Genomic DNA, 24743 nt, shown 5'->3' on the forward strand with positions numbered 1-24743 from the left:
TTTCATTGTCCGCCAGTTTTCTGCAGAGTAAAAGGAGCATTGAAAGCGTTTGGCCCAAGGACGTGGGCGGGTGGCAAGTGGGTGTCCTGGTGACTGGGTGGCTGGGTGATATAATCCAGAGACCAAGGAGCATTAAAGAGCTGGCTGTCTATCAACAGCCTTTGTGCCTTTTCCCTTATTTGCGTTGCACTGAGCTGGACACTCTGGCGCTCTGTTTCCATTTGTTTATTTCAAGTCGTTCTGTTGACTTTACGATGCTGCTGTTTCTGCAGTTGCGTGTGTCACTGGCAATAAAACCCACTTGTAGCTGGGCAAGAATAAAAATAACGAATACGAATACAACTGCCAACTATAACACACTTGTGTCTGTCAGGAAATTAGACGCCATCTGAATTGCGAGTTATTTAATTCAAGGGGAATGTAAATTAGTTATGGCCAAGTAAACCTTCAGAGATACTTTTCAATGCTGTTTTAAAGAAATATTATGCCTTTGGTTGGGCTATAACAACATTTATGTCAGAATAGATAAAATGTACACCTGTTACGCACTTGAAATTCAAATTTAATGTTTTATACACCGCTCATCGAATTTATATTGCTCCCAAGAGTATGCTACAAAATTTTAGTATTATAAAGAAGAACGTCCACTCGATAACAGATGGCGCCAGTTGATCATAAAGGCCTTTGAACAAACGTTTATTTCTGGGTTTGAGAATAGATTAATAAATGTTTATTTCAAATTTACCATGTATTTTGTTACTTAGACAGTTTGTAAATATAAAACCACTCTAGTTGAGTTTTTAAAAATATATATTTTTCGTTTTTAAAAATTACAAACATTATTTTCTGCGTTTGGCCTTCTAAAAGCTAATTACATTTTCTCATTATAATTTATGTTTTATATATTTTTTTGGAATATCACACCAAAACAGGTCGCGCGTTCCTTCCGACCGGACTTTGTGCTGATTCGCCAGCCACCGCGCGATGGATCCAGTGACTTCCGCTCCACGATCTTGGGCTTGAAGTACGGCGGAGTGCCCAGCATCAATTCGCTGCACTCGATCTACCAGTTTCAGGTGAGTACACTACTGTGATAGGCCCCATTTCAAGCTATCATTGGATTATTTCGGCTTAGGACAAACCCTGGGTATTCTCCCATCTGCTGCAACTGCAGCGACGCCTCGGTCGCGACGGCTTTCCACTGATCGAGCAGACCTTCTTCCCCAATCCACGCGATTTGGTAAGTGTGCACATGGTTTAAACACATTAAAAGCTAGACACTATTTAAGTTGCTCGGTTACAAGTTCAAAGGCATCAATTAATAAATAACACATTAGGCATAACGTACGTATTAAAGCTCTGGACAGGGAGAGACAGAGAGAAATGGTGGCATATAACAAGGACAAGCGGACACGGGGGACTATCTATAGATCTCATGGGATTGCGGGTATCTACGGATTGCTCAGGCACTTCCTGTAGAGTTGCGTGCGTCGCCAGCCGCATCGGGAAATCACTCCATTGGGCGTCTCCCTTCTGTGCGGCATGCAGGCACTGTAGTCCGTCTCGCATTTTGCCTGTGGCGACCACTTGCAACCGTCGGCGTAAGTTGGGAACCTGAAGCACTGCTGTCCGAAGCAGGGATGTACCTGGTAAAAAAATATGGTAATTAACCAGGACATTTAGGACATGACTGTATTATCTACTCACTGTGCAATTGGCGCCCTTGGCATAGCCACCTCCAAAGCCATGTCGCTCTGTAATCGACATCTTGGTGTACTCTTTGTAGTAGGCGCAAAGGTTCAGGGTCGGCAGTCTTCCCGCTATGATATAGACCTTTCCCAGCTCCAGTCGTACCCCACCACACATCGCTTCATTTCGGGGCGTCGACAGGCGACCATCGCGAAGCATTCGACGCGCCTCGGGAGTTGCCTTTATTGTAAATCGTAAAAAAAGTCATTAATTTTTTGCACTTGTAAAGTTTTTTTTTTAAAACTTTGTGAAAACAAATTCATATATTCTAGTATCAAACATTATCTTTTCAAATAGTTGTTAAATAAACTCAGTTTAACTTTTCTCCTCTCACCATTTCGTACTAACATTGAGAACATTGATACCAAAATGAACTTACACGGTTTTTAAAAACGAATGTTCTCAATTCAAGAACAATGTACTTGAATATTTCTCTGTGCTATATGTAAATTTAGGGAAAGTGGTCAAAATATGATTTAATTCAATAGCAACTAAAATCTATAATTTATGTTATTTTTGCCTACATTTTACTCTAAAATTTCTGTTGCCAATGGGGCAGTTTTCATTATCAAACTTATTCAAGCATACACATGAACCTTAAACTAATTCTGAAAAAACAAACAATCATCCAACTAATTTCTCCTTTCTAACATAAAAATGTTATAACAATGTAACCACTAACGAGATATTTTGTAATAAAAGGAACTTCAAAGTGTTAAATTTAGCCAGGTTTCCGCGATGTGCGTGCTTACCTTGTAGGTTCGCTTGATGCTGACTTTGTAGGTGGTCCTGTTTGGCTCAATGGTCTCTGATTTGCGGAAGACTCGCAGCTGCACAACTGTCGATGGGGTGTTTGGAACTTATTTATTGAACCCTCCGGAGATTGGCAGTGGGAAAAACTCACCGTAGTCCGCCTGGGCGAAGTGCGTCTGTGGGTGGGCGGGCATGCACATGCAGGCGTCCACTGGGCGCCCGTAAAACGCAAGGATGGCGGCCAGGACGAGTGTCAATAAACCGAAATGCTTTCGAGAATCCATGGCTGCGCTGCTTGCCGAGCTGATAAAATGACTTTGGCTTTATGTCGCCGCCAGTGAGGCTCCAAGATTACTGCAAGGGGAGCGGAAAATGGGGAAAATTGAGATTGCTTTCTGTTACGTTACGACGGCAATGATTTAATGGGAAAAGGCATATAATCTCCTGCCGAAGGTCACGGAGAGTTTAATTATGTCTGTCTTTCTTATGTCATTTGGCTTATCAATGGAGGCCACACAGCTAGCAGCAGGCAGCCTTCCATCAATCGAGCCCCATCAATCCACTGCTCAATTATGCATTTAATATATTACACATACGCCCAGTGTGTCAGCAATTAATCGCACCCTCTTGTCACAAACACGCACGCACACAAGCTCGGCTCATCAAGAGCATAATGGGCAGAAGGCAGAAGGCAGAATGATTGGCAAATCCCATCCATCTTTATTCCGGCTTAAGCCTCAATATATTTCATTTCAGACTTACGCAAAGACGTTTCAGCAGTCAATTTAGAATGCATAAATCGCACAAAAGTAGTTCAATTGCCCGGGCATTTCAATTGAAAATTGTTTATGGGAAATTCATAGAAAAACTTGAGACGCACAAATCGAAATCCATTACAAAACCGCATATATCGATGCGATACCACACGATAGATGCACATGGAAACCCGTATGCAGTGCCTGGTACATGTACATATATACCCATATATATTAACGCAAAAATATTGTATAATATCGAGAGTGGAAAAGGCAAGGCGGCAATCAGCTGCAGCTCCCGATTCAGCGTTGTTGTCGAACTGATCGACGCAGATAGTCAGGTTCCATATAGACGGACCTATGGCCATATGCACGCGGGCCTATCTATCGGATCCCCCTCTATATGTGCAGAGTCTACAAGCCCGGCAATGTGGCAATTAAATTGAAATAAAATTGAATTAAAAGCATTTTGCGGAAAAGCCACTAGAAAACACACGCATCGAGAACAGGGAAAGCGGGAAATGGGGCAGGGAAAAGCGAGGGGTGGACCTGGGAGGTTGCTATTGATTGAATGCACGCCAAACAGGCAGGAGTAATGCATCAAACTATTTATTAAGTGGCAGCCCAAGTGGCGGCCAGACAAGCAGACGCTGGCACTAATGGGTTAAACTGGAACACACACTCTGGAAAATGGCGAGTTCGGAATGGAGATCACCCTCTGGAGGTCGGTGATTAAACGGTTTTCTAGCGATGGATTTATCTGTCATCACTTCTGAAGGCTTTTTTCATTGGCCATTAGAAAATAGATCATTATTTATGTCTTATTTTAGATAATAATCATTTAAAAATGCGAAAGAGTATATAACTCATAAATAAATATTTAATCCAATCAAGACATTTATAACGTTGAAGAACTCTCTGCTAAAAATATTAAAAATATATATATTGTAACTAAAAACAAGGTATGAGTCAAAAAAACTGAAAATATTCCTTGTAATTTATTCTAGAGTATATAATAACATTTCGAAACCCTTGGCTTTATAATGTTAAATTATTTTACGAAGGTCAGTGCCAATTTGTATTATTAGAAAAATGCTCTATTAAAAACAAATAGTTCTTATTATAGTTGTTTTAGTTAAATTTTTCCGCAAGTGTCAGGAAATTTCTTAGAAGAGGGCGGCAGAAATAGTAACCGTGTCGAAATGTCATGGGAGAATTTTTCGTGGAAGAAAAGCTGACTTTTCTTTCCCCGACACAGTGACACTTTGCCCGGCAATTAACGGCGCGGATTTGTTTAACAAACAGGCCGACAAGACAGTACTAGACAGCAACAAACAAAACAAAAAACTGAAAACCAAACAAACAGCCGGCCAAGGAGCAACAAAAAGTGGCACACACAGACAGACGTCATCAACGTTTAGCAGATAAATCAAGTTGAGAGCCAATTGGCAGCAAGAAAAGCGTTTCAGAGGCGATGGAAATTCGCACGATTTCATTGGGACTCCCTTTCCCCCCCCCCCCCCCCCCCCCCCCCAAAATGTCTCTATATTTATATATGCACCCATGTCTGAATGCACAATTAGCGTGGTCATATATCACGCAGGCATATGGAGTTTAGAGCTACCCAAAGCCGGCCAAAATGCAACAGAGTTTTCCACTTTTTTGTTTGGTTTTTCGTGTCGGCTGGAAAATGCTCCCCGTGTTTGTTGACAAGCCTAACACATGTCAATTAAATGTTATATATTATGGCACACGGCCTCCGCTGGAACGTGCCGCATTCGACGTCACTTCACGCCTTTCCACGCCCCTTCTAATTGACACACTTGTCTGCTCTGAAGTTCTGTGTCCCCACCATCATCATCGATGTTGACATTTGACACTGGTTTCAATTTCCAGCGGCTGCAGGGCTGCCAGTCAATTATGCGGGCCACCATCGAAAAAAAGAGAAAACAAGAGCTGGCCACAATTTCGAAAGATATTAACTCAAGCCTCGCATCGGGTTCAATTGCCATTGATTTCCACTCTGCCCTCAGGCCACTTAAAGAATGCCGGGCTCAACAAAGTGGGCAATGTTTATTGACAAACATGGAAACAATTTCGTTTTTAAAGGCTAATATAAAAACATTATTTAATTAAACAATTTGTAATTGTAGGATATTCTTTCCTAAGGCGGAAGACTTTAAACACATAGAACTCTGAGTATACAAGTGATTAAGATGTTTTAAGTCATCATGAGAAAGATAAATATTTATGATATACATTTTTTTCTTGAACAATATATTTTTCAAAGTCGAAAGACTTAAATATTTGGAAGTCTAAGAAGGCATTATTTTATTTTAAAAAAACTAAAGCATGTCAAAATTAGCAAAAACAATAACCAGCATAGAAAAACATGAGAACATACTAAGAAGAAATATATTATATCTATTTATGTGTAATATTTCAATGACTTAAAAAACCAATAATTTTGTAAAAATAATTAAGAAGAAGAACAGGCATAAAAATATTTATTTTTAATAACTATAAGTATATAAAATTCTATAAATTTTAAATATATAAATACTTAAACACAACTGTTGAACAGATCAGTAAATTAAAAATTCATTGCGACTGCTACAGTAACCATTGGCTTTAATGTGTATGTTTAAACTATAGTTACTGCTAGCAGAATATATGAAATTTAAATCATGTCTAAAAGCTATTTGGAATTATGCAAATTTTATGATTAACACTGGCCTAGACAGGTAGACAGAAAGCAGAAACCAGAGAGATTTCGCAGGTGGTTTCAAGGGGATTTGCTAAGGTCAGCCATGAAAAGGCCATGGCTCAAAAATAAGGAAGAAAGAGGGGGAAAGGGTACACCAAAAGGATTTTCTGGCTTCGAAACTAAAGTAGCCAAAGCGCTTTTGGTTTGGTCCACCGTATTTTTTTCGGTTGTTTGGTTGCGCGGAAAACTGCGCCAAAATGGCTCGCCAGCCAAAGCCACATAATTAATGCGATTTTGGTTGCTGTTCGGTGTTCGGTTTTCGGTGTTTTGGGAAAGTGGCAAATCTGAGATACCCAGAGCTAGTTATCCGCTGAGAGGTTTGGTTTATGAGCACTTAATTGGGGCCATTAATATGGCTGCTAATGCGGGGTAATGTGTACGTGTACGAGCCACGAAAGAATCGACAGCCAGCGGCACTTCGCATAACAAAAGGCTAAATGCATCGACATAAAACGTATTTATAGCTTTCGGATCTTGACTCTATATAGCACTGCACGCTCTCCAATTTACGATGCTTGATATTTTGCGCCTCCGAAAAGGGCATATAAAATGGTATCTAATTGGATCTGCTTGGATCGTCTTTTGATTGAGTTACAGAGATTGATTTACGGTTTCGTTTTGCTTTATCAAGTGAGGGATAGAGCGTGATAATAAGCGTAATTGGGTCAGTTCATATCTAGTTACTTAGTCGTAGATAAATGGATTTTCTTGACTTGCAAGTGCCAATGCAAATGAGGCTGTTACATAAAGTACTTTACTACACAATGTAAGTTGAGATAATATTTTACTGAAACTTTATTGGGTGGAACATTACTGGGGTGTTAAATTCGATCTGCTTGGGTCGTTTTTTGATTGAACTGTGGGTATTACTATACTGAACTTTCATTGGGTAGACCATAACTAGGGTATAAAGATTAAAACACCTTATAAAGAACTTTTCATTTATAAAGCTCGAATCCAAAAGACCTTTAAACCTACGCAAAATACCACACGTACAATTAAATTCTAGTACTAAGTAACCAAAATTAGGACCGTTTGTTGATATAAGATTATACGCATTTTTTTTTGGGTATATCATTTCTAGGGTACTAAGACTAAAACACCTTTTCAAGAACTTGATACTTATAATAGTACCTAACATTCTACGTGTACAATAAAATTCGATTCCTGAGTAACCGAAATTCAGATCGAATGACATTACTCTCGTTAACTTTTTTCAGCGGTCATTTACTTTTCGATATTGCTTTTGTGGCATTTCGCTTATATTTGTTTGTTATTGCTGATTGACTTTCTAAACAGTTGAGAATGGGCTCTTTATGGGATCAAACTGCGCAGTCTGATATTGGAATTTGATTTTTGCCAGTATTCGCATGTCATTACAACACGATGATGTCACTTTTTGGCGGATAGGCGAGAGCAGAACTTATCTATAAGCCGGGATATCTTTTAAATAGACCAAACAAATATTTGCCTTGCAATGGGGAAAACAACCTTCAATGGGTAGACCATGAGCCTCGACTTTTCTGCTACTTTATGCAGTCTCTGCATTTCTGCCAATTTTCCTAACGATGCTGGAAAACTTTCTTTGGCCGGCGGCATTCTCTTGGCTGCCTTTTCCTTTGTCGGCAGGTCTTACAACAATGAGGGAAAATTAAAGGAAAAATATCAAAGTCACGATCGGGCAATGGGCAATGCCATAATCAGCCTGAGATCAATGCGGCCCAAACAAAGGGGCTTACAAACCGGGGGGTTTTGAAAAATGCCGCAGCTTGATCTTTGAACTCCCGGTTTTCATTTGCAGAGAGAGATATGTCCAAATAACGTGTGTATTAACGATAAATATCACAACTATTGGCATTTACATGCACTCAACGACACCTGAGATACACATAATTAACCCATGGAATTCGAGATGATAAGAACCACTGGCGGTGCTAATGGCTAATTGAATCGCCAGCTGCCGGCAGCTGATGAGATGCAATGCCGCCACGGTTGACAGCTCCATTCAGGTGTGACGAAACCCTGTTTGGCAGACAACTATGCCATAGGAATGTCGGAATGTTCAGTGCCCCTTGCGGCTCATTAGGCCATGCACAAGTGTGCCAGCCAGCCAATCTGACATCATTGCCCCAAAAATAAGTCTTACGCAGCTTCTTCTCTCGTTTTTGGACACTGCAGTCGAGAAAACAAACAAAAATTGCAAGTCCAAATTCGTCACGTTCTTGGGTATTTCATTTTAAAACCCAAATTCAAAATTAAAAACCGAAACAGTAACGGCACAAATTGTCTGGCGGCACAAAAAATAAACAAAACGGGATGCGTAACGTAAATTCAATTAAAAATGCTAATGTGTTTGGGGAGGGGATGTGGAGAAAGGGTCCTACGAAACTGGGGAACCGAAGGTCTGGGCCTCACATTGCATCGGCGGGGCCATAAAAATATAAATCTTTAATGAGCAAAACCCAATGCTGTTGCATATAAAAGACCGCAAAACAAACATATGCATATAAGTTGGCAAATAATATTTTGTGGGGTCTGGGCTCTGGAATACAATGGACTCCAGTGTGTGTGTGTGGGCTCGCATTTCGTTATCAAATTGCAAAATTTGCATAAAAATCAATAAACTGCTCAAACAACCCAGCTGGCAGCAGTTCAATTAAATATTAAAGCGATTTTCTGTGACAATACCGAATCGCTTTTCGTCAACTTGGGTGATTTATTTCATCGTAACAAGACTCCATTTATGAGCAAGTGACAGATCTTGTTAAAGACATTAATAAAAAGGACCAGAAAAGCAGCAGGGGATCTGACAAATTGACGGGCCAAGGCCCACACACAGCAATCTGGAGGAACTCTGGGACCAAAAAGAATTCATTGTCGATAAATTGTCGCCTGACTTGTGAAATTCACGCAACATTCAGTTGACTGGGGGAGAAAAGTTATTAATGGAAGGCAATACCAAAGGTTCTTTGTCGCGCTGTCTTAATTGTACAATAATATTTAATTGCAAGATTTGCACAGGAAAATTATAAATGGGTCTGGGATGAGCCGAATGTGGGTGTGTCGGCATAAACAATCCCGAAACCAAAGTTTCTGTATCTGTATCGGGAGCCTTATATGGGGAAATGTCTGTCTCACTTTTTTTGGGGGGTTTAAAAGCATGCTCCTTATATGGGGTATTGAATGATGTGCGAGGGAAAAGTCGCAATCGTCGGTTATGACAATTTTATTTGCGCGGTTTTTGTGGCTTTTATGCGAAATCCACAATACCACATTGATCGGATTCTCGGAATTGTTGACACAAAAATATAAACATATTGCATATCAACAGGAAAAGTGGATTTTACAATTTCCTACACCATTGAAATTGGGTAATATTGTAAGATCAAAAATCCTAAATAAACCTTTTAATAACTTATAGAGATATGCTAAATAATTAGTGATATAATCGTAGGTAGTAGCTTACAAACAGTCAATTAAAATTTTTCATTGGCTGGCACATTGACATTTATTATTCATTTACAGACAAATTGATTGTTAATTTTTTTATACGACTTTAAAGGGTATAAATACTTAATTAAATATCCAATTTGATTTTAAGTTAACATATAAGATTAACATTTCGAGTAGCATTGCCAGTTTATAAAGAAATCTTGAAACTTTGTTTGATATTAGAGAAGAAACTGCATAAACATTTTTTATTTATAGGGGTATGCAAAATAATTAGTGGAATAATCTCTAATAATAGCCTATAAACAGTTGATGAAAATGTAGAGTGGCTGACACACTGACATTTAGTATTAATTAACGTCGAAGCAGTCATTGTTTATTTCTGTGTAGCCTACTAACCGGGATTTCGCTAAGCCAATAAGTGGTTGAGATAATCTAAAGGCGCCATATGTGAATATGTGCCAGATAAAAACAAATAATAAATTCATAACAAAATTTAGCACACTTTAAATATAAACTTTTACTACGATAACAATACCATATTGTGTATCTGCCAGATAACGTGAAAATAAAAGCGAACATGGCAATTTGTTGAACAATTTCCCAGAAAAGCGAAAAACCAATACAAATAAAAGCTTATTTAAATGTCGCACAAACAACGAAGAGCCAACAGCAAAGTCAAATGAAGGAAAAATTGTGAATATCCAGGCGAAACAATGTGAGTTGTTGTCGTGTCAAAAGAAAAGGGGAATGGAAAGGCACTTGAAATGCATTTCCACGCATTTCCCTGGGCAATTTTCCCTACCCTCCAGATACTCTTGTAAATTTTATGGGTTTTATGTGAGGTAGCAGTCGAAAACATTTGATGTGTTTTCCATATTTTTAGAAATTAAATGGCCAATGCCAAAACACACATGACGTATGCGTAATATGGAAATACCTCTGGCACACACACACAACGGCCTTACTTTCCTTGACATCCAAGTTTAAATTTAATACCTAAACATCTCTGATATGGCTGGACTTTACGATCAGACGATATTGCACAACCGAAACGACTTGTATATTTTTTAATGGCTGCAGTTTGTTTACAAATTGGCGACATTAAAAACTATTAAGACAAATCGAGAAGAAAACTGGGGACGCTCCAAAGAGCTAGGAAAACAGATGCACGGCAGGCAAATAAAAACAAATTATAAATAAACGCAAATAAATAGAAATGAGCGTTGGGTTGGAAAACTGTGTCGCTGTGTCAACGTCTCAACATTTCCCAGCGCGCGTTTTAAATAGCCCCAAAAAAACGCGTTCGTGTCGCGCGTTTTTCATGCCTTCAATTTGAATCTTCTAAATGCCAAACAACTCTAAAACTAAAATAAAGTTAGGCAAACGCAGCTCTGTATTTCAGCCTTTGAATCGCAACTTGTTTTGTGGCAAATTTGCACTTCAGGCTTTGGGAAAAATTGTGAAATGGATTGGATAATTTAATTAAAATCTCTCTTTTAACTTAAAAATGCCACAGGCAGCTATTTCCAATATTTTTCGTTTAAGATGAAAACATTTTTAAGCTTCAAACATATATAAAACTTCTAAAAAAGATTTGTTTTATCCTATATGAGGAACTTTTAGGATGCGGAAAAATCAATGAATAAATTTAAATGTTTAAATAAAGCTTTCCAAAACTAAAATGAAGCCAAGTAAACCGAGGTGCATATTTTTGAGCCACCTATTTGCAATGCGGAAATTAATGAACTTAATTAACATGTTTAAATGGTGTCTTCAAAAACCGATTTTAGCAAAATACGCCTAGATTTTTACCTTAAAGCTGCACTCTCTTTTCCTGGGGAATACTAGCACTTCAGACTTTTAAACACTTGAACCCAATGGCACGAAAAATGGGGGAAAACTGTTTAACTTATTTCCACCGGCACTCGCACTTGGTAGAATATATTATATATTCCCGATCTCGCGATTTCTCCGTCGCCGACTTTGTGGCGTTCTAGCTCGCTGCGCTTGCGGTTCTGCACTGAATCCAAGTCAACCGATTTGTCTGTTTTCTTAACCGAAGCCCCGAACCCGAATACCCCAAAGATCTCACTCAAGTTGTTCGGGAAGTGAGAGATCGTATCGATCGGTTGAGACCCCATAGACATACAACTTGAGTGTTTCTCGCGGCAGTCGGCCGATCAAAAGCGCCATAAATTCCTCGTAAATGAGTGGAAAGTGAGTGGAGGAGAGTCGATTGCATTTTTCGTAGCATTATTTCACCTTGGCAGCTTTATTAATTGCGTGCAGGGGCCTGGTTTATGCTCTCGGCCATAGGCATACTATATGGCATAGTCGTAGATACTTGGCGCCATGGCCGAAATGAGAGAAAGACATCGGGCGATGCAACGCCACACGAAACCGCAGAAAATAGCGCATCTGTCGGACCGCAAATCAACTAATAATTTAGCTATGCAGCTACGTAGAGTCGCCGGAGATCCAACTTCCACTTCCTATGGCCATGTGGCGCACACACGTGCTGCTGCTCCGGTCATGCCTTATAGCGTACTGCACGCTCCACCTACAGCACGTTGCCATAATCTGCATAACCGACCCGCTAACGCCACCGCACTATGGGTCTACACCGAGAGAAAAAGTCGTCTAAGCTAACGCCTAACCATACGATTTATTGTTATGATGTTAGATTATACGTAAAATCACTCCAATCACTCCAAATCTCAAAATTTCTGCGTACCAGATCTAATAAAACTCGTATTTCTCAAAAACGGATGTTAAGGAAAGACATTTTAGGACCGTTCAGTATTATAATACAATCTTTTTAATCTCAAATATTTCAAGATAATTCTTTTGTGAAATTCCTAAAAATCTCTTGTAGTTTTAAAAATCTTGAATGTATAATAGATATTTTGGGTTTTTACTATGATACATTTTTAAACAACCTATTCTTTAAATGTTCTATGGATTTTTCTTTTTCTTTGTTGTTTTAAATTTTTTTTTTCAGTAAGCTTAAATACATTTTAGTAACTCAAGTAAATAAAACAATATTGGGGAACAACTTTCTTAAATAACAATGACAAAAGCTGGGTTGGCACAATAATGCTGATATCTGTAGGTTGTATATTTTTTCTGGTGCACTCGTACATCGCTTTCTCAACAAACACCACCCACTTCCCCTTTCCAATGAACCCCCTTGAGGGCACCACGGATGCGTCACAGTGCATATTTTAAGTTCGCTGATATAACCGAAGAGCAGACCTCTAGACAGTGGGCACTCAAGCGGAATACGTAGCAGCTTCCAAGAATGCCGGCTATGTGGGGGTGTGACGTCTCATTCGCAGTCCAGAGTCAACGATAATGCCCATAACCGAACTCACATCCATCGCAGATACTTTATATAATATATGTGGATGTTTATATTCATTGAGAGATTTCTCGCACTCTGTTTGTAGGGGGCTTTTCTTTCAACACGATAGTCTCTCATCGGTGGCAATTGCGACAATTCTTCGGGCTGCGTCATATTTGTTGTGCTTTTCTCTCCTTTTTTATTTTGATTTATTCACCCCCTATCAATACTCGAATTTAAGCCCATGTGTTTACTTGTGATTTATCAACTGTTTAAATATCGTTCTGGGAGAGATGATTAACAAGGGTAATCGCTTGTCGATTTGCATATATAAATGTAATAACCATGAGCAATGCGGTAAAATTAATAAAATGTGAATTAGTCAAATGTTTGAGGGCAGGGATTTGTAGTTTTTACATATTTTATAGAAATTTACATACGCCATTAATAACGGCAAGGCATTTTCAGTAAATACCCGGAGTGACTAATAATCGAGGATTCTTGGAAATGGGCAGGCAAATCAAAGAAAATTATCATGGTCAGATTCTTAATCGCAACTCGAGCAAAAATAGCCAATGAATTTTGGCACTTATCCAATGGATTAATAAGCAACGCTCTCGTTATTTCCGCAGAAAATAAAATAACAAAAGCAAAGAGCTTGAGTGCCATCATCAACGTATTGTAATTTATAGAATTCCAATCAGACAGCGAAAACGTATTGTGATTGCCTCGGTATCTTTATTTTCCAAACTGAAAAAAAATGTATTGATATTATTTAAATTCCATATACTTATATCTTGATCCTAAATTAATTAAAAAATTTCAAAAAGCTGAATAACATTATACCCCTTTATTAAAGTGATGAATGTTAGACGAAAAATAAATATCTTGAACGAACAGATATTTTAACATGTTTTAAAGTTCTTAAAAAATTATTGTTTTGTCTTTAACATGTAAGAAAAATTCTAAAATCTTACATTGCATTTTTATTTACAATTTTTAGTTTATGCTTAACCTTTTTTTAAAACGGAATGTAGAAATATCTATTCCTATTAAATAAGGTTCAAATTCAAATTTTCAAAGTACTGTGTATATTTAAATATACATTAAAGAATGTTTAATGTATCCAAAATATTATATATTAAATACAAAAATTTAATATTCAGTCATATTAAAAAAAAATTTATTATCGCCTTTCTTTGAATAATGATATCAAAGTATCTTAAAGATACTTAAATTCCGACCAAGTTCAGGCTTCTTTGAAAAGTTCATAAAGTGTTCTTTTAGATGTAGCACTTAATTACAGCTTTTTTGTATAATGATAATAAAGTATCTTAAAGATACAATAAGTGTTTTTTAAGATATAACAATTAACTGTCGTTTTTTTCTCTGTGCACTTGCAGTTCCAATTCACCAAGTTCCCCAGCGTGCTGAAGGCTGGTCACTGCCACGGCGGCGTGGCCACCGCCCGCCTGGAGAACCAGAGCGCCCTGCAAGATGCCGCCGGACTGGTGAGCGGTGCCGGCAACGATTCGCATTGTTATTGCACCATCGAGCCCTATATCGATGCCAAGTTCAGCGTGCACATCCAGAAGATTGGCAACAACTACAAGGCATTTATGTAAGTGACCGCAGAGCGAAACCGAAAGCTAAAACCACAATGCCGCAGGGGAAGGGTCGCGGGGTCGCAGGGGTCGAGTGGTCTGATGGCCTGACCTTGCAACTGTCAGCAGACGCCAGACAAAAGCGACCGCTTTGCAATTGGCAATTATCCTACCAAGTGCAGCGGCAAGAGTTCATTGTTTGCCAGGCCAAAATGAAATGAAATGCCGGTAAATGGGTTCAAAGACCTCTAGATCTCTCTTGAAGACCCCCCTTCCCAAAACGCATTATCTACGCCTCTTTCGCCGCCTAATTTATTATGCTTATGCCATGCTCAACCGCTTTCGCTCTTTAACAGGCGCAAATCCATCACCGGCAATTGGAAGACCAATCAGGGATCAGCCATGCTGGAGCAAATCACTTTAACCGAGAAGTACAAAAGCTGGGTGGATGAGGTAAGTCATCGAGTCGAAGGCAGGGGTCACTAAATCAAACGGGGAATTAAGGTTCCAAAACATAACCGACTTTCCTCTTCTCTAAAAAACTTATGGATTAAGATTTTTGGGAGCAGTCACAATTATAAACGGGCATGTAGGACAGCCAAATAGCTCATTATGTGGATTAAATAAGGGACAATGTATTGTACTATTAAAAACAAATGTTAAATCTATTTACAAATTTAAAGATATAATATATTTCACATTTATTGAATGGAAAAAACATCATATTAGAGCATTTCAAGACCGAATCCGTTCCAGCTTCCTAACAGGCCCCCAAAAACCCGCTTACATTACCGCTAGTGCCTCGAATTCTCAGCCAATTCATGAAAATCTGGCTCAGCTTAGCTTAGCCCAGTTGAGTTCAGCTCGCATTTATCAAATTTGGCCAATCAATATGGCCAAGGAAAATCGCTTTAAATTATTTGCGGCATTTTGGGTGCACAAATTTGATTTCGGCTGCTTTTCCGATTTACCCCGAGGGGTCGGCAAAAGGAGAACCTACATGGAACCAATACCAGAAATCATATTCCACTGACGTCAGACGACGACCGAGTTTGCAGTGCCCTCGAGCGGCGGCACAACTTTAATTAGAGCTCATGAATATGCAAATGGCAAAACAGTTAAACGGATTTAGCCGCCAATGAGCGATGGGGTAACGGTAGTTTGCACTCAAAACAATTTTCAGACAACCTCCTCATAATTGCCAGATGAGGTGCGAGCATTTTGAGACATGGGAAATCCATCAGATGTGGCATTCTATCAATGCGAATGCTCAACTCGATTTCCTTTGCGTCTCGAGTGAGTCACCATATTATACTGCATATGTGCATTAATTAATTGCCATTTACTCAAGTGCCGATCATTAGATAAGGCGGCAGCAGTTTTTAGTTACATTCAGAGAAAAATGAGTAGATAAAAATATTTATCTTATAGCAAAGCAGACCCAAGTCCATGTATTTTCTATCAAAAATTACTTACACTGAAAATTTAAATGAGAAATATTTTAAAATCATTATTATGTTTATTAGGAACTAAAGAGAATTCCATATAAACATTTTATAAGTTTTTATTTGTTAAAGAAAATTTGTTTAGAGCATATTTGTAAGGTGTATTGCATTTTATATTATTGTAGTTTATATTCTCTTCAGCTATTCAAATCAAAGTCCTGACCTAAGTTATTGTCATAAAATCGACAGATCTGTTAGGAACACGTCGTATCAATAATATATCATTGCCAAGATAAATGTGTGCCTGCAGTTTAACCGTTTTCCCAAGTGCAATATGAAGTGGGTGGGCCGTTGACGACGTCATCGGAATTCTAGGCAAGTCGGAATGAGCATCGGCATTAGCCTTAGCTTTAGCGTTAGCTTTAATCAAAACAAACTGTGTAATTAAAACCGGCACTGCAAATCGTCGGAAGCCCACACAGAAATGTTTGAGCCGATTCCCGTCTGGCTGCATATGGAATCGAAAACACATTTTAGGGTCACGATGACTCAATGGCAGTTCTAATCTTTGCGTATCACTTTCAGATATCGGAGCTCTTTGGCGGCATGGAAGTGTGTGGTCTCTCCGTGGTGGTGGCCAAAGATGGACGCGAGTACATCATCAGCGCCTGCGACAGCACCTTCGCCCTGATCGGGGACTCCCAGGAGGAGGACCGCAGGCAGATAGCCGATCTGGTATCCGGGCGCATGCAGGTTCGTATATCTATTCAATGCATGATTTTCAATTTATGATAACTAAGAGTTATAAAATATTAGCAATTTAACCATTATTTTATATTTACTTATGATATATTTTGTATTATTACACCCATCTAAACTCCAATTTGAATATTTCAGAATGTCTGCCGTCCCAGCATGGCGCAGACGGGACCGGGCAAGTTGCCCTCCCGCTCCTCGGTCTCCTCGCGGGCGGAGAGTCCCACGGACGAGGGCATGGCGCCCACTCCGCCGCTCCCAGCCGGCCCACGACCGGCTCCCATGGGCGGACCCCCACCCATTCCGGAGCGCACCTCGCCGGCAGTGGGCTCCATAGGGCGGCTAAGCAGCCGCAGCAGCATCTCGGAGCTGCCGGAGGAGCCCTCCTCTTCGGGACCCAGCACAGTGGGCGGTGTGCGTCGCGATTCGCAGACCTCGCAGGCCTCCACCATCTCCTCCTCGGTGTCGCGGGTGGGCCAAAGGCCGCCACAGACCCAGAGCTCCGTCGTCGAGGACGCCGAGGACACCATGAAGAACCTGAGGAAGACCTTTGCGGGGATCTTTGGTGACATGTAGGAAATCGCTAATAAGAAGCGCGGCAGAACGGCCAGCGAGACGAGCAGCGGGCCGGGCAGTGTGCCCAGCAGCGCGGGACCGGGGACAGGAAGCGGCAGCGGAACCGGAAGTGGATTCACTGGCTCCTTCCTCGGCAAGCAGTTCTCGTTCGCCGGCGGCAAGGGAGGCGTTAGCGTGGGCGATGGAGGCGTCATCTCCACCCAGCCCACCCAGCGTCCCAGCGAAGAGCCCCCAGCAATCCCGGCGACGGCCAGCTCAGCCGTCCGGCCGGAAAGCAGCGTTTCGATTAGCGGTACAACAAATACGGATACAGAAAGAGCCGGCACCGGTGGCTACCAGCCGGTGACCAACTACGAGCAACAGGAGCGGGTCAATCCCTTCGACAAGGAGCCCAATAAGTCGGGCAGTGCGGCCAGCATACACACCACCACCTCCTCCTCCTCATCGATGTCCTCCTCATCCATCTCCTCAAGGATCAATCGCAATGGCAATGCCATCAAATCCCCGCCCCCACCGGCGGGTCCACCACCACCACCGCCCACAAATGTGATGGCGGCAGTGGGAGTGGGTGGCAGTAATGCCAACAGCTCCAGTGGCTACAGGAACAGCTTCAGCAGCTCCCTCAGCAAGGACAAGACCAGTTATGGGAATTACGGGAGCACCACCTCGGTGGAGACCATCACACGGATGGATACGAACACCACGAACACAGGGGCCACGGCCACGGAGGCGGGAGAAGCCAGTGGCATCACGGCCATCACCAACATCAGCAATAGTGCTGGGATAGTAGCTCCCACCACTGGAACCATTACCACCTCGGTGACCACCAATGACTGGAGATCGGCCATCGGAATGCGATCGGCCAGTGTCTACAGTGCCCCGGCTGCAGTGACCACTGTACTGCCCGGAGACACCTCCGGCTACGATTCCAACTCGATTGCCTCGCAGGGCGAGGAGGTGCTCAACAATCCCAGCGATCTGCCCTCGTACACCCGACCCTCCTACTCGCGATCCGAGAGCAATGGTAATTATCTAGCCGTCGGCGTACTGCTGGTCAGCCTAACCCTGCGCAAGACCTAGGGATCTAGATCTTTATAAAAAAAATACCTACATATCATGCCATTTAATCTCATCATTATCGTACTAATTCAGCTACACCCCATATATACATATATAATCATGTATGATCCATATTACTGGTATATAGAGACCAACTAAATGTAATCGATTAACTAACCCTAGCCATGTAGGCAGCCGTGTCAAAAGTGTTAGCCAAAACGGGAAAAGTAGGAGTTGTGTTTTCTTAGCCTAACTGTTTTGATTTTCCTAGCCAAGCTCAGTGAGTAAGCCAAATATTACGTATACGACTTGTGGGCCGCCCAAGTGTTTGTAAGTCTCAGCCATGATAAAAAAATCAAAAAACGCTTGCCTGCACACACACACACCACAACACTACATTACAGAAAGACTTACAACAGGATCCGTACAGTACACACTCGCTAGAGTGCACCGCAAACCTGAGTTCAGTTCCGGCTTTTTGGGCACGCTAAGAGAAACAATAGAAACTCTATTTACAATACAGATACAATCCAGAAAAAAACCATATAAACACCACAAGAGTAATCAAAGCTTTTAGAAACTACAAAATTCGTTAGTAATGTTAATGCAACCCTTTTTCAGTTTTAGCGTGTGTGTGTGCGTATTGCAGTAAATGCAGAGTTATCAAAAGATGAGCCACAGAAAACTGTTATTAAGTACTTGGGTCCGAAAGTCGCTCAAGAATCAGAATCACAAGTATTCGAAGATTTCATTGTCATTCACCCACATATTGATAATGCTTGTTTTTGGTAACGCTCATTTTGCTCATCCTCCATCACCAAAAGTCAAGTATCAAGTTTACAAAAGATGATCAAAACAATAAGTCATATCAAGAGATTTAAAATGTATTCAATATCTAAAATAACTTAAGATAGTTTTTCAAATTTATTTTTGGTTTAGCACTTACGTCTGTAATATAAAGTAAAATATGTTTTTAAAAGACTAAAGATTAGAAATGCAATAGATTAAAGCTTATTTTTGTGATCGTCTTTTGTACAAATAGAATTAAAGCTCCATTGGCTCACGTAGTGCTAAAGATAAGTGCTAATAACTGCACCCACGCCAAATTGATGTGCACTTGTCTTCGATATCAAAGATCTATTACTAAATGATATTCATTTTTACAGCTTCCAAGCACTCGGACCTGGATGTCATTTTTGGAGACACCAAGACCACCCCCGTGTCCTACGGAAATGGAAAATACACCCGGGCCGCAGGATCCATCTCGGATGCTGATATGATATTCGGAGGACCGCCCTCCAACTACAAAAGCGATCGCTTTGGTGCCGCCAAGAGCATGAGCATGAGTTCCAGTGGAATGGGTTCCGGAAATGGAACCGGAATGGGATCCGGAAGCTATAAGATCTACGAGGGCATCCAGAATGCGGCATTCAGCGACTTTAGCGACTCGGGCAGTATGAGTAGCATTGGATCGCATACCAAACGCTGGAGTGCCAGCAGGGAGGAGGACGATGAACTGGACTTGAAGTGAATCCAAAACAAATTCCAAAGTAGAACTTTCACTTAAAAAACCATTCACACACACACACACGAACTCATACGAGCAAACTATGGAAATCTATCTATTTTCTGCCTCTGAAGTTTCCTGGTTTCATGGGAAAAACAAACACTAAGCATATACTCACTCACTAAAAACCATAATCATTGGGTTACTATCGTTTCATCCATCAACTATCTTGATCGAAACACCTTCCTTTCGTTTGCCATAAATACACAAAGAAGGCGAAGAAGCAGCAAAAAATGCTATGTAGACACTGTAGTACACTACTAATATATAATTATAACCACCAATGCAACAACAATAATGCAAAGCCCATTAGATATGTGCAATGAAAAATGTCGCCGATGACTTGACTGGTTTTGCAGCATGATAAAATAGAAAGAATGAGGAACCTATTTAATTACCATACTTAAAAACATTTTGAAACATTTTCCAAAGCAACAAAATGATATATTAAATATATATATTATTGAGAAAAATATTGAATTATATACCAGACATATTAAACCAATTGAGAGTTGATGACATAAAACGTATTCGCTAGCATATATTACGTGTTAACCTGCTAATGAATCAATGGGAAAACTTTTAAATAAATCAAATATTAATGAATCTGTTATAAACCAACATGAGACACATATGAAATCCTAAAAACTATATAAAATAAAAGACAATATGCGCAAAGTATAACAAACAACCAAACGTTTAATACTAATATATACGCGATCTAATTATAATGGATAAATCGGTTAACGAACTATATGTATTCGGAAATTACTATGAGCAAATGTTACGTACGAAACACACAGAAACACAAAGAAACACACGAGAACAGAAGCTACTCACACACAAAGTAAATGTTTATTAACACAAATATTATGATTATTATTATGATGTATTAGCAGTTAATGTTTACAAACAAGAAAGGCCTGCATCGGGGCTTCGAAAGATATGGAAATTGAGAGTACCAAGCACGACAAGCAATGTTAAACTAGGCTGAACCAACTGGACAACAATAACGAACCAAACATATTCGAAAATCTAGCGATCCCATGCGATCCACATAAATTTACACGGTTTAGTCGGTACACGAAGGTCGAGAAATGTACGGATTACGGATGGAGGCAATGATATTGACGAATATTTAGATAATATACACAAGAAAATATTTATTAATGTTGCAAGCGACAACAACAACGAAGTCATATTATGCATTCGATATATTAAACAATAGCTTCAATTGGTTAGGACTATGATTTAGCAACAAGTGTTTTGATAAATGTTTTCTGTTACGCACATGTTTAAGCATTATTTAGAGCAATAGACAATTTTACATATGTTATATTTGAAATAATAGTTAAATTTCAATTGGGTTGTACCTATGGTTCTCTCTTTTATCAACTAATTGTATTAGAGAATTTTAAACACTGTTATATGCAGAGGAATATAACACGAGAACACTTGAAAACTTGTTAGTTTACCAACTCTCTTCGATTTTAGTAGAATCTACATTCGGGAATGCTACAAATATTTTAATCTAAACAAATTTACAACTCTACAAGTCCCAGTTACTTCATTCTAATCATCCTATCATCTATATTCAAATATATATATATAAAATATGTATGTAATTATAAGTGAATCTTTGGCTACAAGTACTTTTTCGTAATCGTAAACATCATCATTTTACTCGAACTGGCACATATTCACGAAATGTTTTATAAACATATATTTATAACGACAAATGTAGAACAGAAAGTACATAGATAAATACAGGCATCATTCGAGGAATTCGACAAACGTACATATATCATGGCACCAGACCCACAACTCACTCAACCCATTCCCATAACCATATCGTGCATCAAAAGAACAGAAAGTGCTGAATACATAAATTGAAATGGAAATTCAAACGAAATACTCAAGCATATAGCGTATAACTTACACGACTTCTAATCTGTTGCAAAATATACCAAATAAATACTCGTATTATTGTGAAAGTATAGCAAGAAATATGTACTTATATGTTGTCTGTAATTGATTCAACTCCCAGTCTCCCCCAATAAATCCCAAAAAATAAAAAAACCAAGGGAGACCCACTCATTCGGTACTCACAAATTTACTGCAAATCTATATATATACATATATATACTACGAATTATTCCAATGAAAAGCGGCAATTGCAATGGCTAAGAAAAACAAAAACCAAAACCAAAGTAACAATAAATGAGTTGATGATTGATACAAAAGCAAAGACACAAATTGTTTTCCACTCGACGCAAAATTTCGCGTGCGTTTACCTGCGGAATTGAGTTAGCATTGACATTAGGGGATTTTTCGGGCGGAAAAACGTCGGCGGCATTTTCAGGCTAATGACACCAGGAAAAACACTCTCGCTCTTCGAGGCGCTTTTCCAGTGCAACGAGGCCTGCAGCCCAATCTCCTCCTCCCAACAGATGGTCTACCTGTCAAGCCATAAAAACCAGGCACTTCCCAGGGCCCAGACTAGTCATCATTCGCGGTACATTCGATACAGACCGAGTTATAGACAAGCACGCGATCTTCGAGATGCCACAACCAGGCGGGGATTACTTCATCATCATTACTTCCATCTTAGTTTTGATCTGTTTCCTAGATCTAACTAAGGCAGCCAGTTACCAAATGGATAACTACGACCTGGATATGGATAGTGGGGGCATTTCAAACTCTAGCAACGAAGAGGAGTTCTATGGAGGACTTACTTCCCTGGAAAGACCTATTTCTTGGCTAAGAAGTGCCAATAGCATGATGGGCAGTCCAGCTGGCCATGTGGTGATGCAGGTGGCCAAGGAACTGCTGCATCGATCAGCCGGAAACAGTCAAGTGGGTCAGAGTTTAGGGGCCTTAGTTTATCATTTTCTCAAATTTTATATTTTTACCTTAGGTCCTAAGTCTAAACCTCACCAATCTGCTGATCATCATACTGCTGAAAGTCCTCATCTTCTCAGCTGGAATGTTGGGAGCAGGACATTGGAGTGCCTATGGTTATGGCCATGGTCGCTCGAGTGACAGCAACATCGGTTTGGGCCTAACTTCTGGTGATGACTATCTGATAACTGGGTTCCTAGCCGCCCAGGGAGCCGGTAGAGATGAGTGTCTATATGCAGCATCCTGTGCCAGCCCCGCGGCAGCCTACGAATACGCGAAGGCAGGACGTTCTCTTCTGGGCGCCATTGAATTGTTCCAAGGGTAAGCTAATATATGTTTTAAAAATTTACATACATCATACATTACATTTACATTACAATGTAATTTTTAAAATCTTAGAAAAAATGAAGTCTATAAAATAAATATAACCATGAATTCTTAACAAGCTATACCCACAAAAGTTCATCAAATATTTTATACGTTCTATTGATTAATTATTAATTAGATCTTTATAACTCTCCACTAAAGATGTTATCACTTATACCTAAATTTAAAATAACAAGATATATTTTTTGACCATGTTACAGTTCAAAGAAATTTTATTAGCTTAGAAAATTGTATAAAAATTGTACTAGCATAACCGAAGAACTTAATATATCCTTAAATTGTCAGATATTAATCTCTTCTACCTTATCCACAGGGTGCCGCTGGAGAAACCACGCTACACCGATCTCATTGTTCTTATGGAGGCAGCCGCCCACGATGGCTTCCAAGGAAAGGTCTGCAACACCACCCAGACTTGTGACGGATTGCTTTGAAAGTTAACCAATCGAAAACACTATTTATGTATCTATTTAAATGTATATTAAATCATTAGCTTGTAGTACAAACGAGGTGCAGTCTAGTGCTGGGTTTTCTGCTTGTGGTGTACAGTCTCAAATGGTTCAGCATGGAAATCAGATTATTTGCTAAATATTTTAACTATGCTATGTCTATTATTGTGTCTACTTCGGCTGCTTTTGTGTTGTAGAGGACTAAGGACTGCTAATCGGGATGTTCGGGTGGTGGGATTAGCGCAGGATATTCCTGTCCACATTCAGTTGCTCCTTGCCACCGGTTATGGCCTTAACAAATTCCGGATAATGCAGCAGACCATCGTTGTTGTCATCCGCAATTAGCAAAAACTTGTCTATGGCCTCTGTAAAAGTAATATAAAATACAATTTGCAAATGTGTATATAAATATGACCTAATAAATAAAATTAAATATTCTGTAACCAATTGAATATAACATCTGATGTAATGTATTTTAAAGTTCGCAATAGTTTTCCCTAGATAAGAAAACTCATACCTATAAAGTGTTCCAGCTCATCAGTGGCATTTTGAAGGTATTCATCCCGCTCGTTATTTTTGAAATAGTCATAGTTATGATGCATGGCAGACTGAATCATCTCGAGGCCATCGAGTGCATTATTATTGTCATTGTCATGGGCCTAGAATTATCAAGGAAATTAATAGCAGGCACTGTTATTTGTAAATATTCAAAAAACCTACCTTGAACATATAGAAGATTTTCTCCTCTTCGCTCAGATCCTCCAGATTAGCCTGCACACCCATGTCCCTTAGATCATCATCAATGCGACTGAAATATAACAACATTTCTTAAATTTGAACTAAATTTTCCGTACTCCCCCTCCACTCACTGCTCCTCATGGGTGAGATGCTGGTCCACTCTTCTAGTTTCGCCCCGAGGATGGTGTGGACCCCTCTTGACCGCCAGGGTTCCATCGAAGTTCTGGCTAAAACTGGCTATGCAGATGATGAAGTTCAGCAGGTTCGATAGATTGCACATCCTATACATCGTAGAGCGATTTTTGCAGGAAATTGTTGTGTGTTGAGTTCGGTTTTTGTGTATTTTCTGCGGGGTGGGTTGGCCAGGCCACAACTGTCAACTGACAGCTGTCAAAGTGGTTAGAAATGCGCAGGCGCTGGGTTTTGTGATTCCGTGATATGTTC

General features: G+C 39.9%; 5 protein-coding genes across 5 annotated transcripts in view; 3 read left to right on the plus strand and 2 right to left on the minus strand.

Moving 5' to 3' along the window:
* The window catches only part of Syn (synapsin), a 28609-nt gene extending 7283 nt beyond the window's left edge, over nucleotides 1-21326 (plus strand). Inside the window, exons 7-13 of the mRNA XM_036819524.3 lie at nucleotides 933-1076; nucleotides 1136-1240; nucleotides 14224-14441; nucleotides 14781-14877; nucleotides 16455-16622; nucleotides 16767-18225; nucleotides 19427-21326. Coding sequence (XP_036675419.3) covers nucleotides 933-1076; nucleotides 1136-1240; nucleotides 14224-14441; nucleotides 14781-14877; nucleotides 16455-16622; nucleotides 16767-17201 — 1167 coding nt within the window. The 3' untranslated portion in view covers nucleotides 17202-18225; nucleotides 19427-21326. The remainder of the gene's footprint in view (nucleotides 1-932; nucleotides 1077-1135; nucleotides 1241-14223; nucleotides 14442-14780; nucleotides 14878-16454; nucleotides 16623-16766; nucleotides 18226-19426) is intronic.
* On the minus strand, nucleotides 793-11511 carry Timp (Tissue inhibitor of metalloproteases). Its single transcript, XM_036818288.3, has 5 exons — nucleotides 11290-11511; nucleotides 2654-2856; nucleotides 2502-2587; nucleotides 1708-1929; nucleotides 793-1646 (listed from the first exon to the last, which is right to left on the minus strand). Exons 2-5 carry the CDS (start codon nucleotides 2784-2786, stop codon nucleotides 1452-1454), a joined length of 636 nt encoding a protein of 211 aa, XP_036674183.1. The 5' UTR covers nucleotides 2787-2856; nucleotides 11290-11511; the 3' UTR covers nucleotides 793-1451.
* Nucleotides 17383-18281, plus strand: LOC139352893 (synapsin-like). Its single transcript, XM_070995549.1, has 2 exons — nucleotides 17383-17390; nucleotides 17456-18281. Exons 1-2 carry the CDS (start codon nucleotides 17383-17385, stop codon nucleotides 18279-18281), a joined length of 834 nt encoding a protein of 277 aa, XP_070851650.1.
* Nucleotides 21327-21380: 54 nt separating the features above from the next.
* Nucleotides 21381-23621, plus strand: LOC108006780 (uncharacterized). Its single transcript, XM_036818287.3, has 3 exons — nucleotides 21381-22683; nucleotides 22745-23049; nucleotides 23429-23621. The coding sequence occupies exons 1-3, from the start codon at nucleotides 22390-22392 to the stop codon at nucleotides 23544-23546; spliced, it is 717 nt and encodes a 238-aa protein (XP_036674182.3). The 5' UTR covers nucleotides 21381-22389; the 3' UTR covers nucleotides 23547-23621.
* Nucleotides 23570-24676, minus strand: LOC108006779 (multiple coagulation factor deficiency protein 2 homolog). Its single transcript, XM_036818289.3, has 4 exons — nucleotides 24431-24676; nucleotides 24282-24369; nucleotides 24079-24220; nucleotides 23570-23926 (listed from the first exon to the last, which is right to left on the minus strand). Exons 1-4 carry the CDS (start codon nucleotides 24586-24588, stop codon nucleotides 23799-23801), a joined length of 516 nt encoding a protein of 171 aa, XP_036674184.1. The 5' UTR covers nucleotides 24589-24676; the 3' UTR covers nucleotides 23570-23798.
* Nucleotides 24677-24743: the final 67 nt, after the last annotated feature.

Source organism: Drosophila suzukii, chromosome 3 (assembly GCF_043229965.1).
Source record: "Drosophila suzukii chromosome 3, CBGP_Dsuzu_IsoJpt1.0, whole genome shotgun sequence".
In the NCBI taxonomy this organism is placed as follows: Eukaryota; Metazoa; Arthropoda; class Insecta; order Diptera; family Drosophilidae; genus Drosophila; species Drosophila suzukii.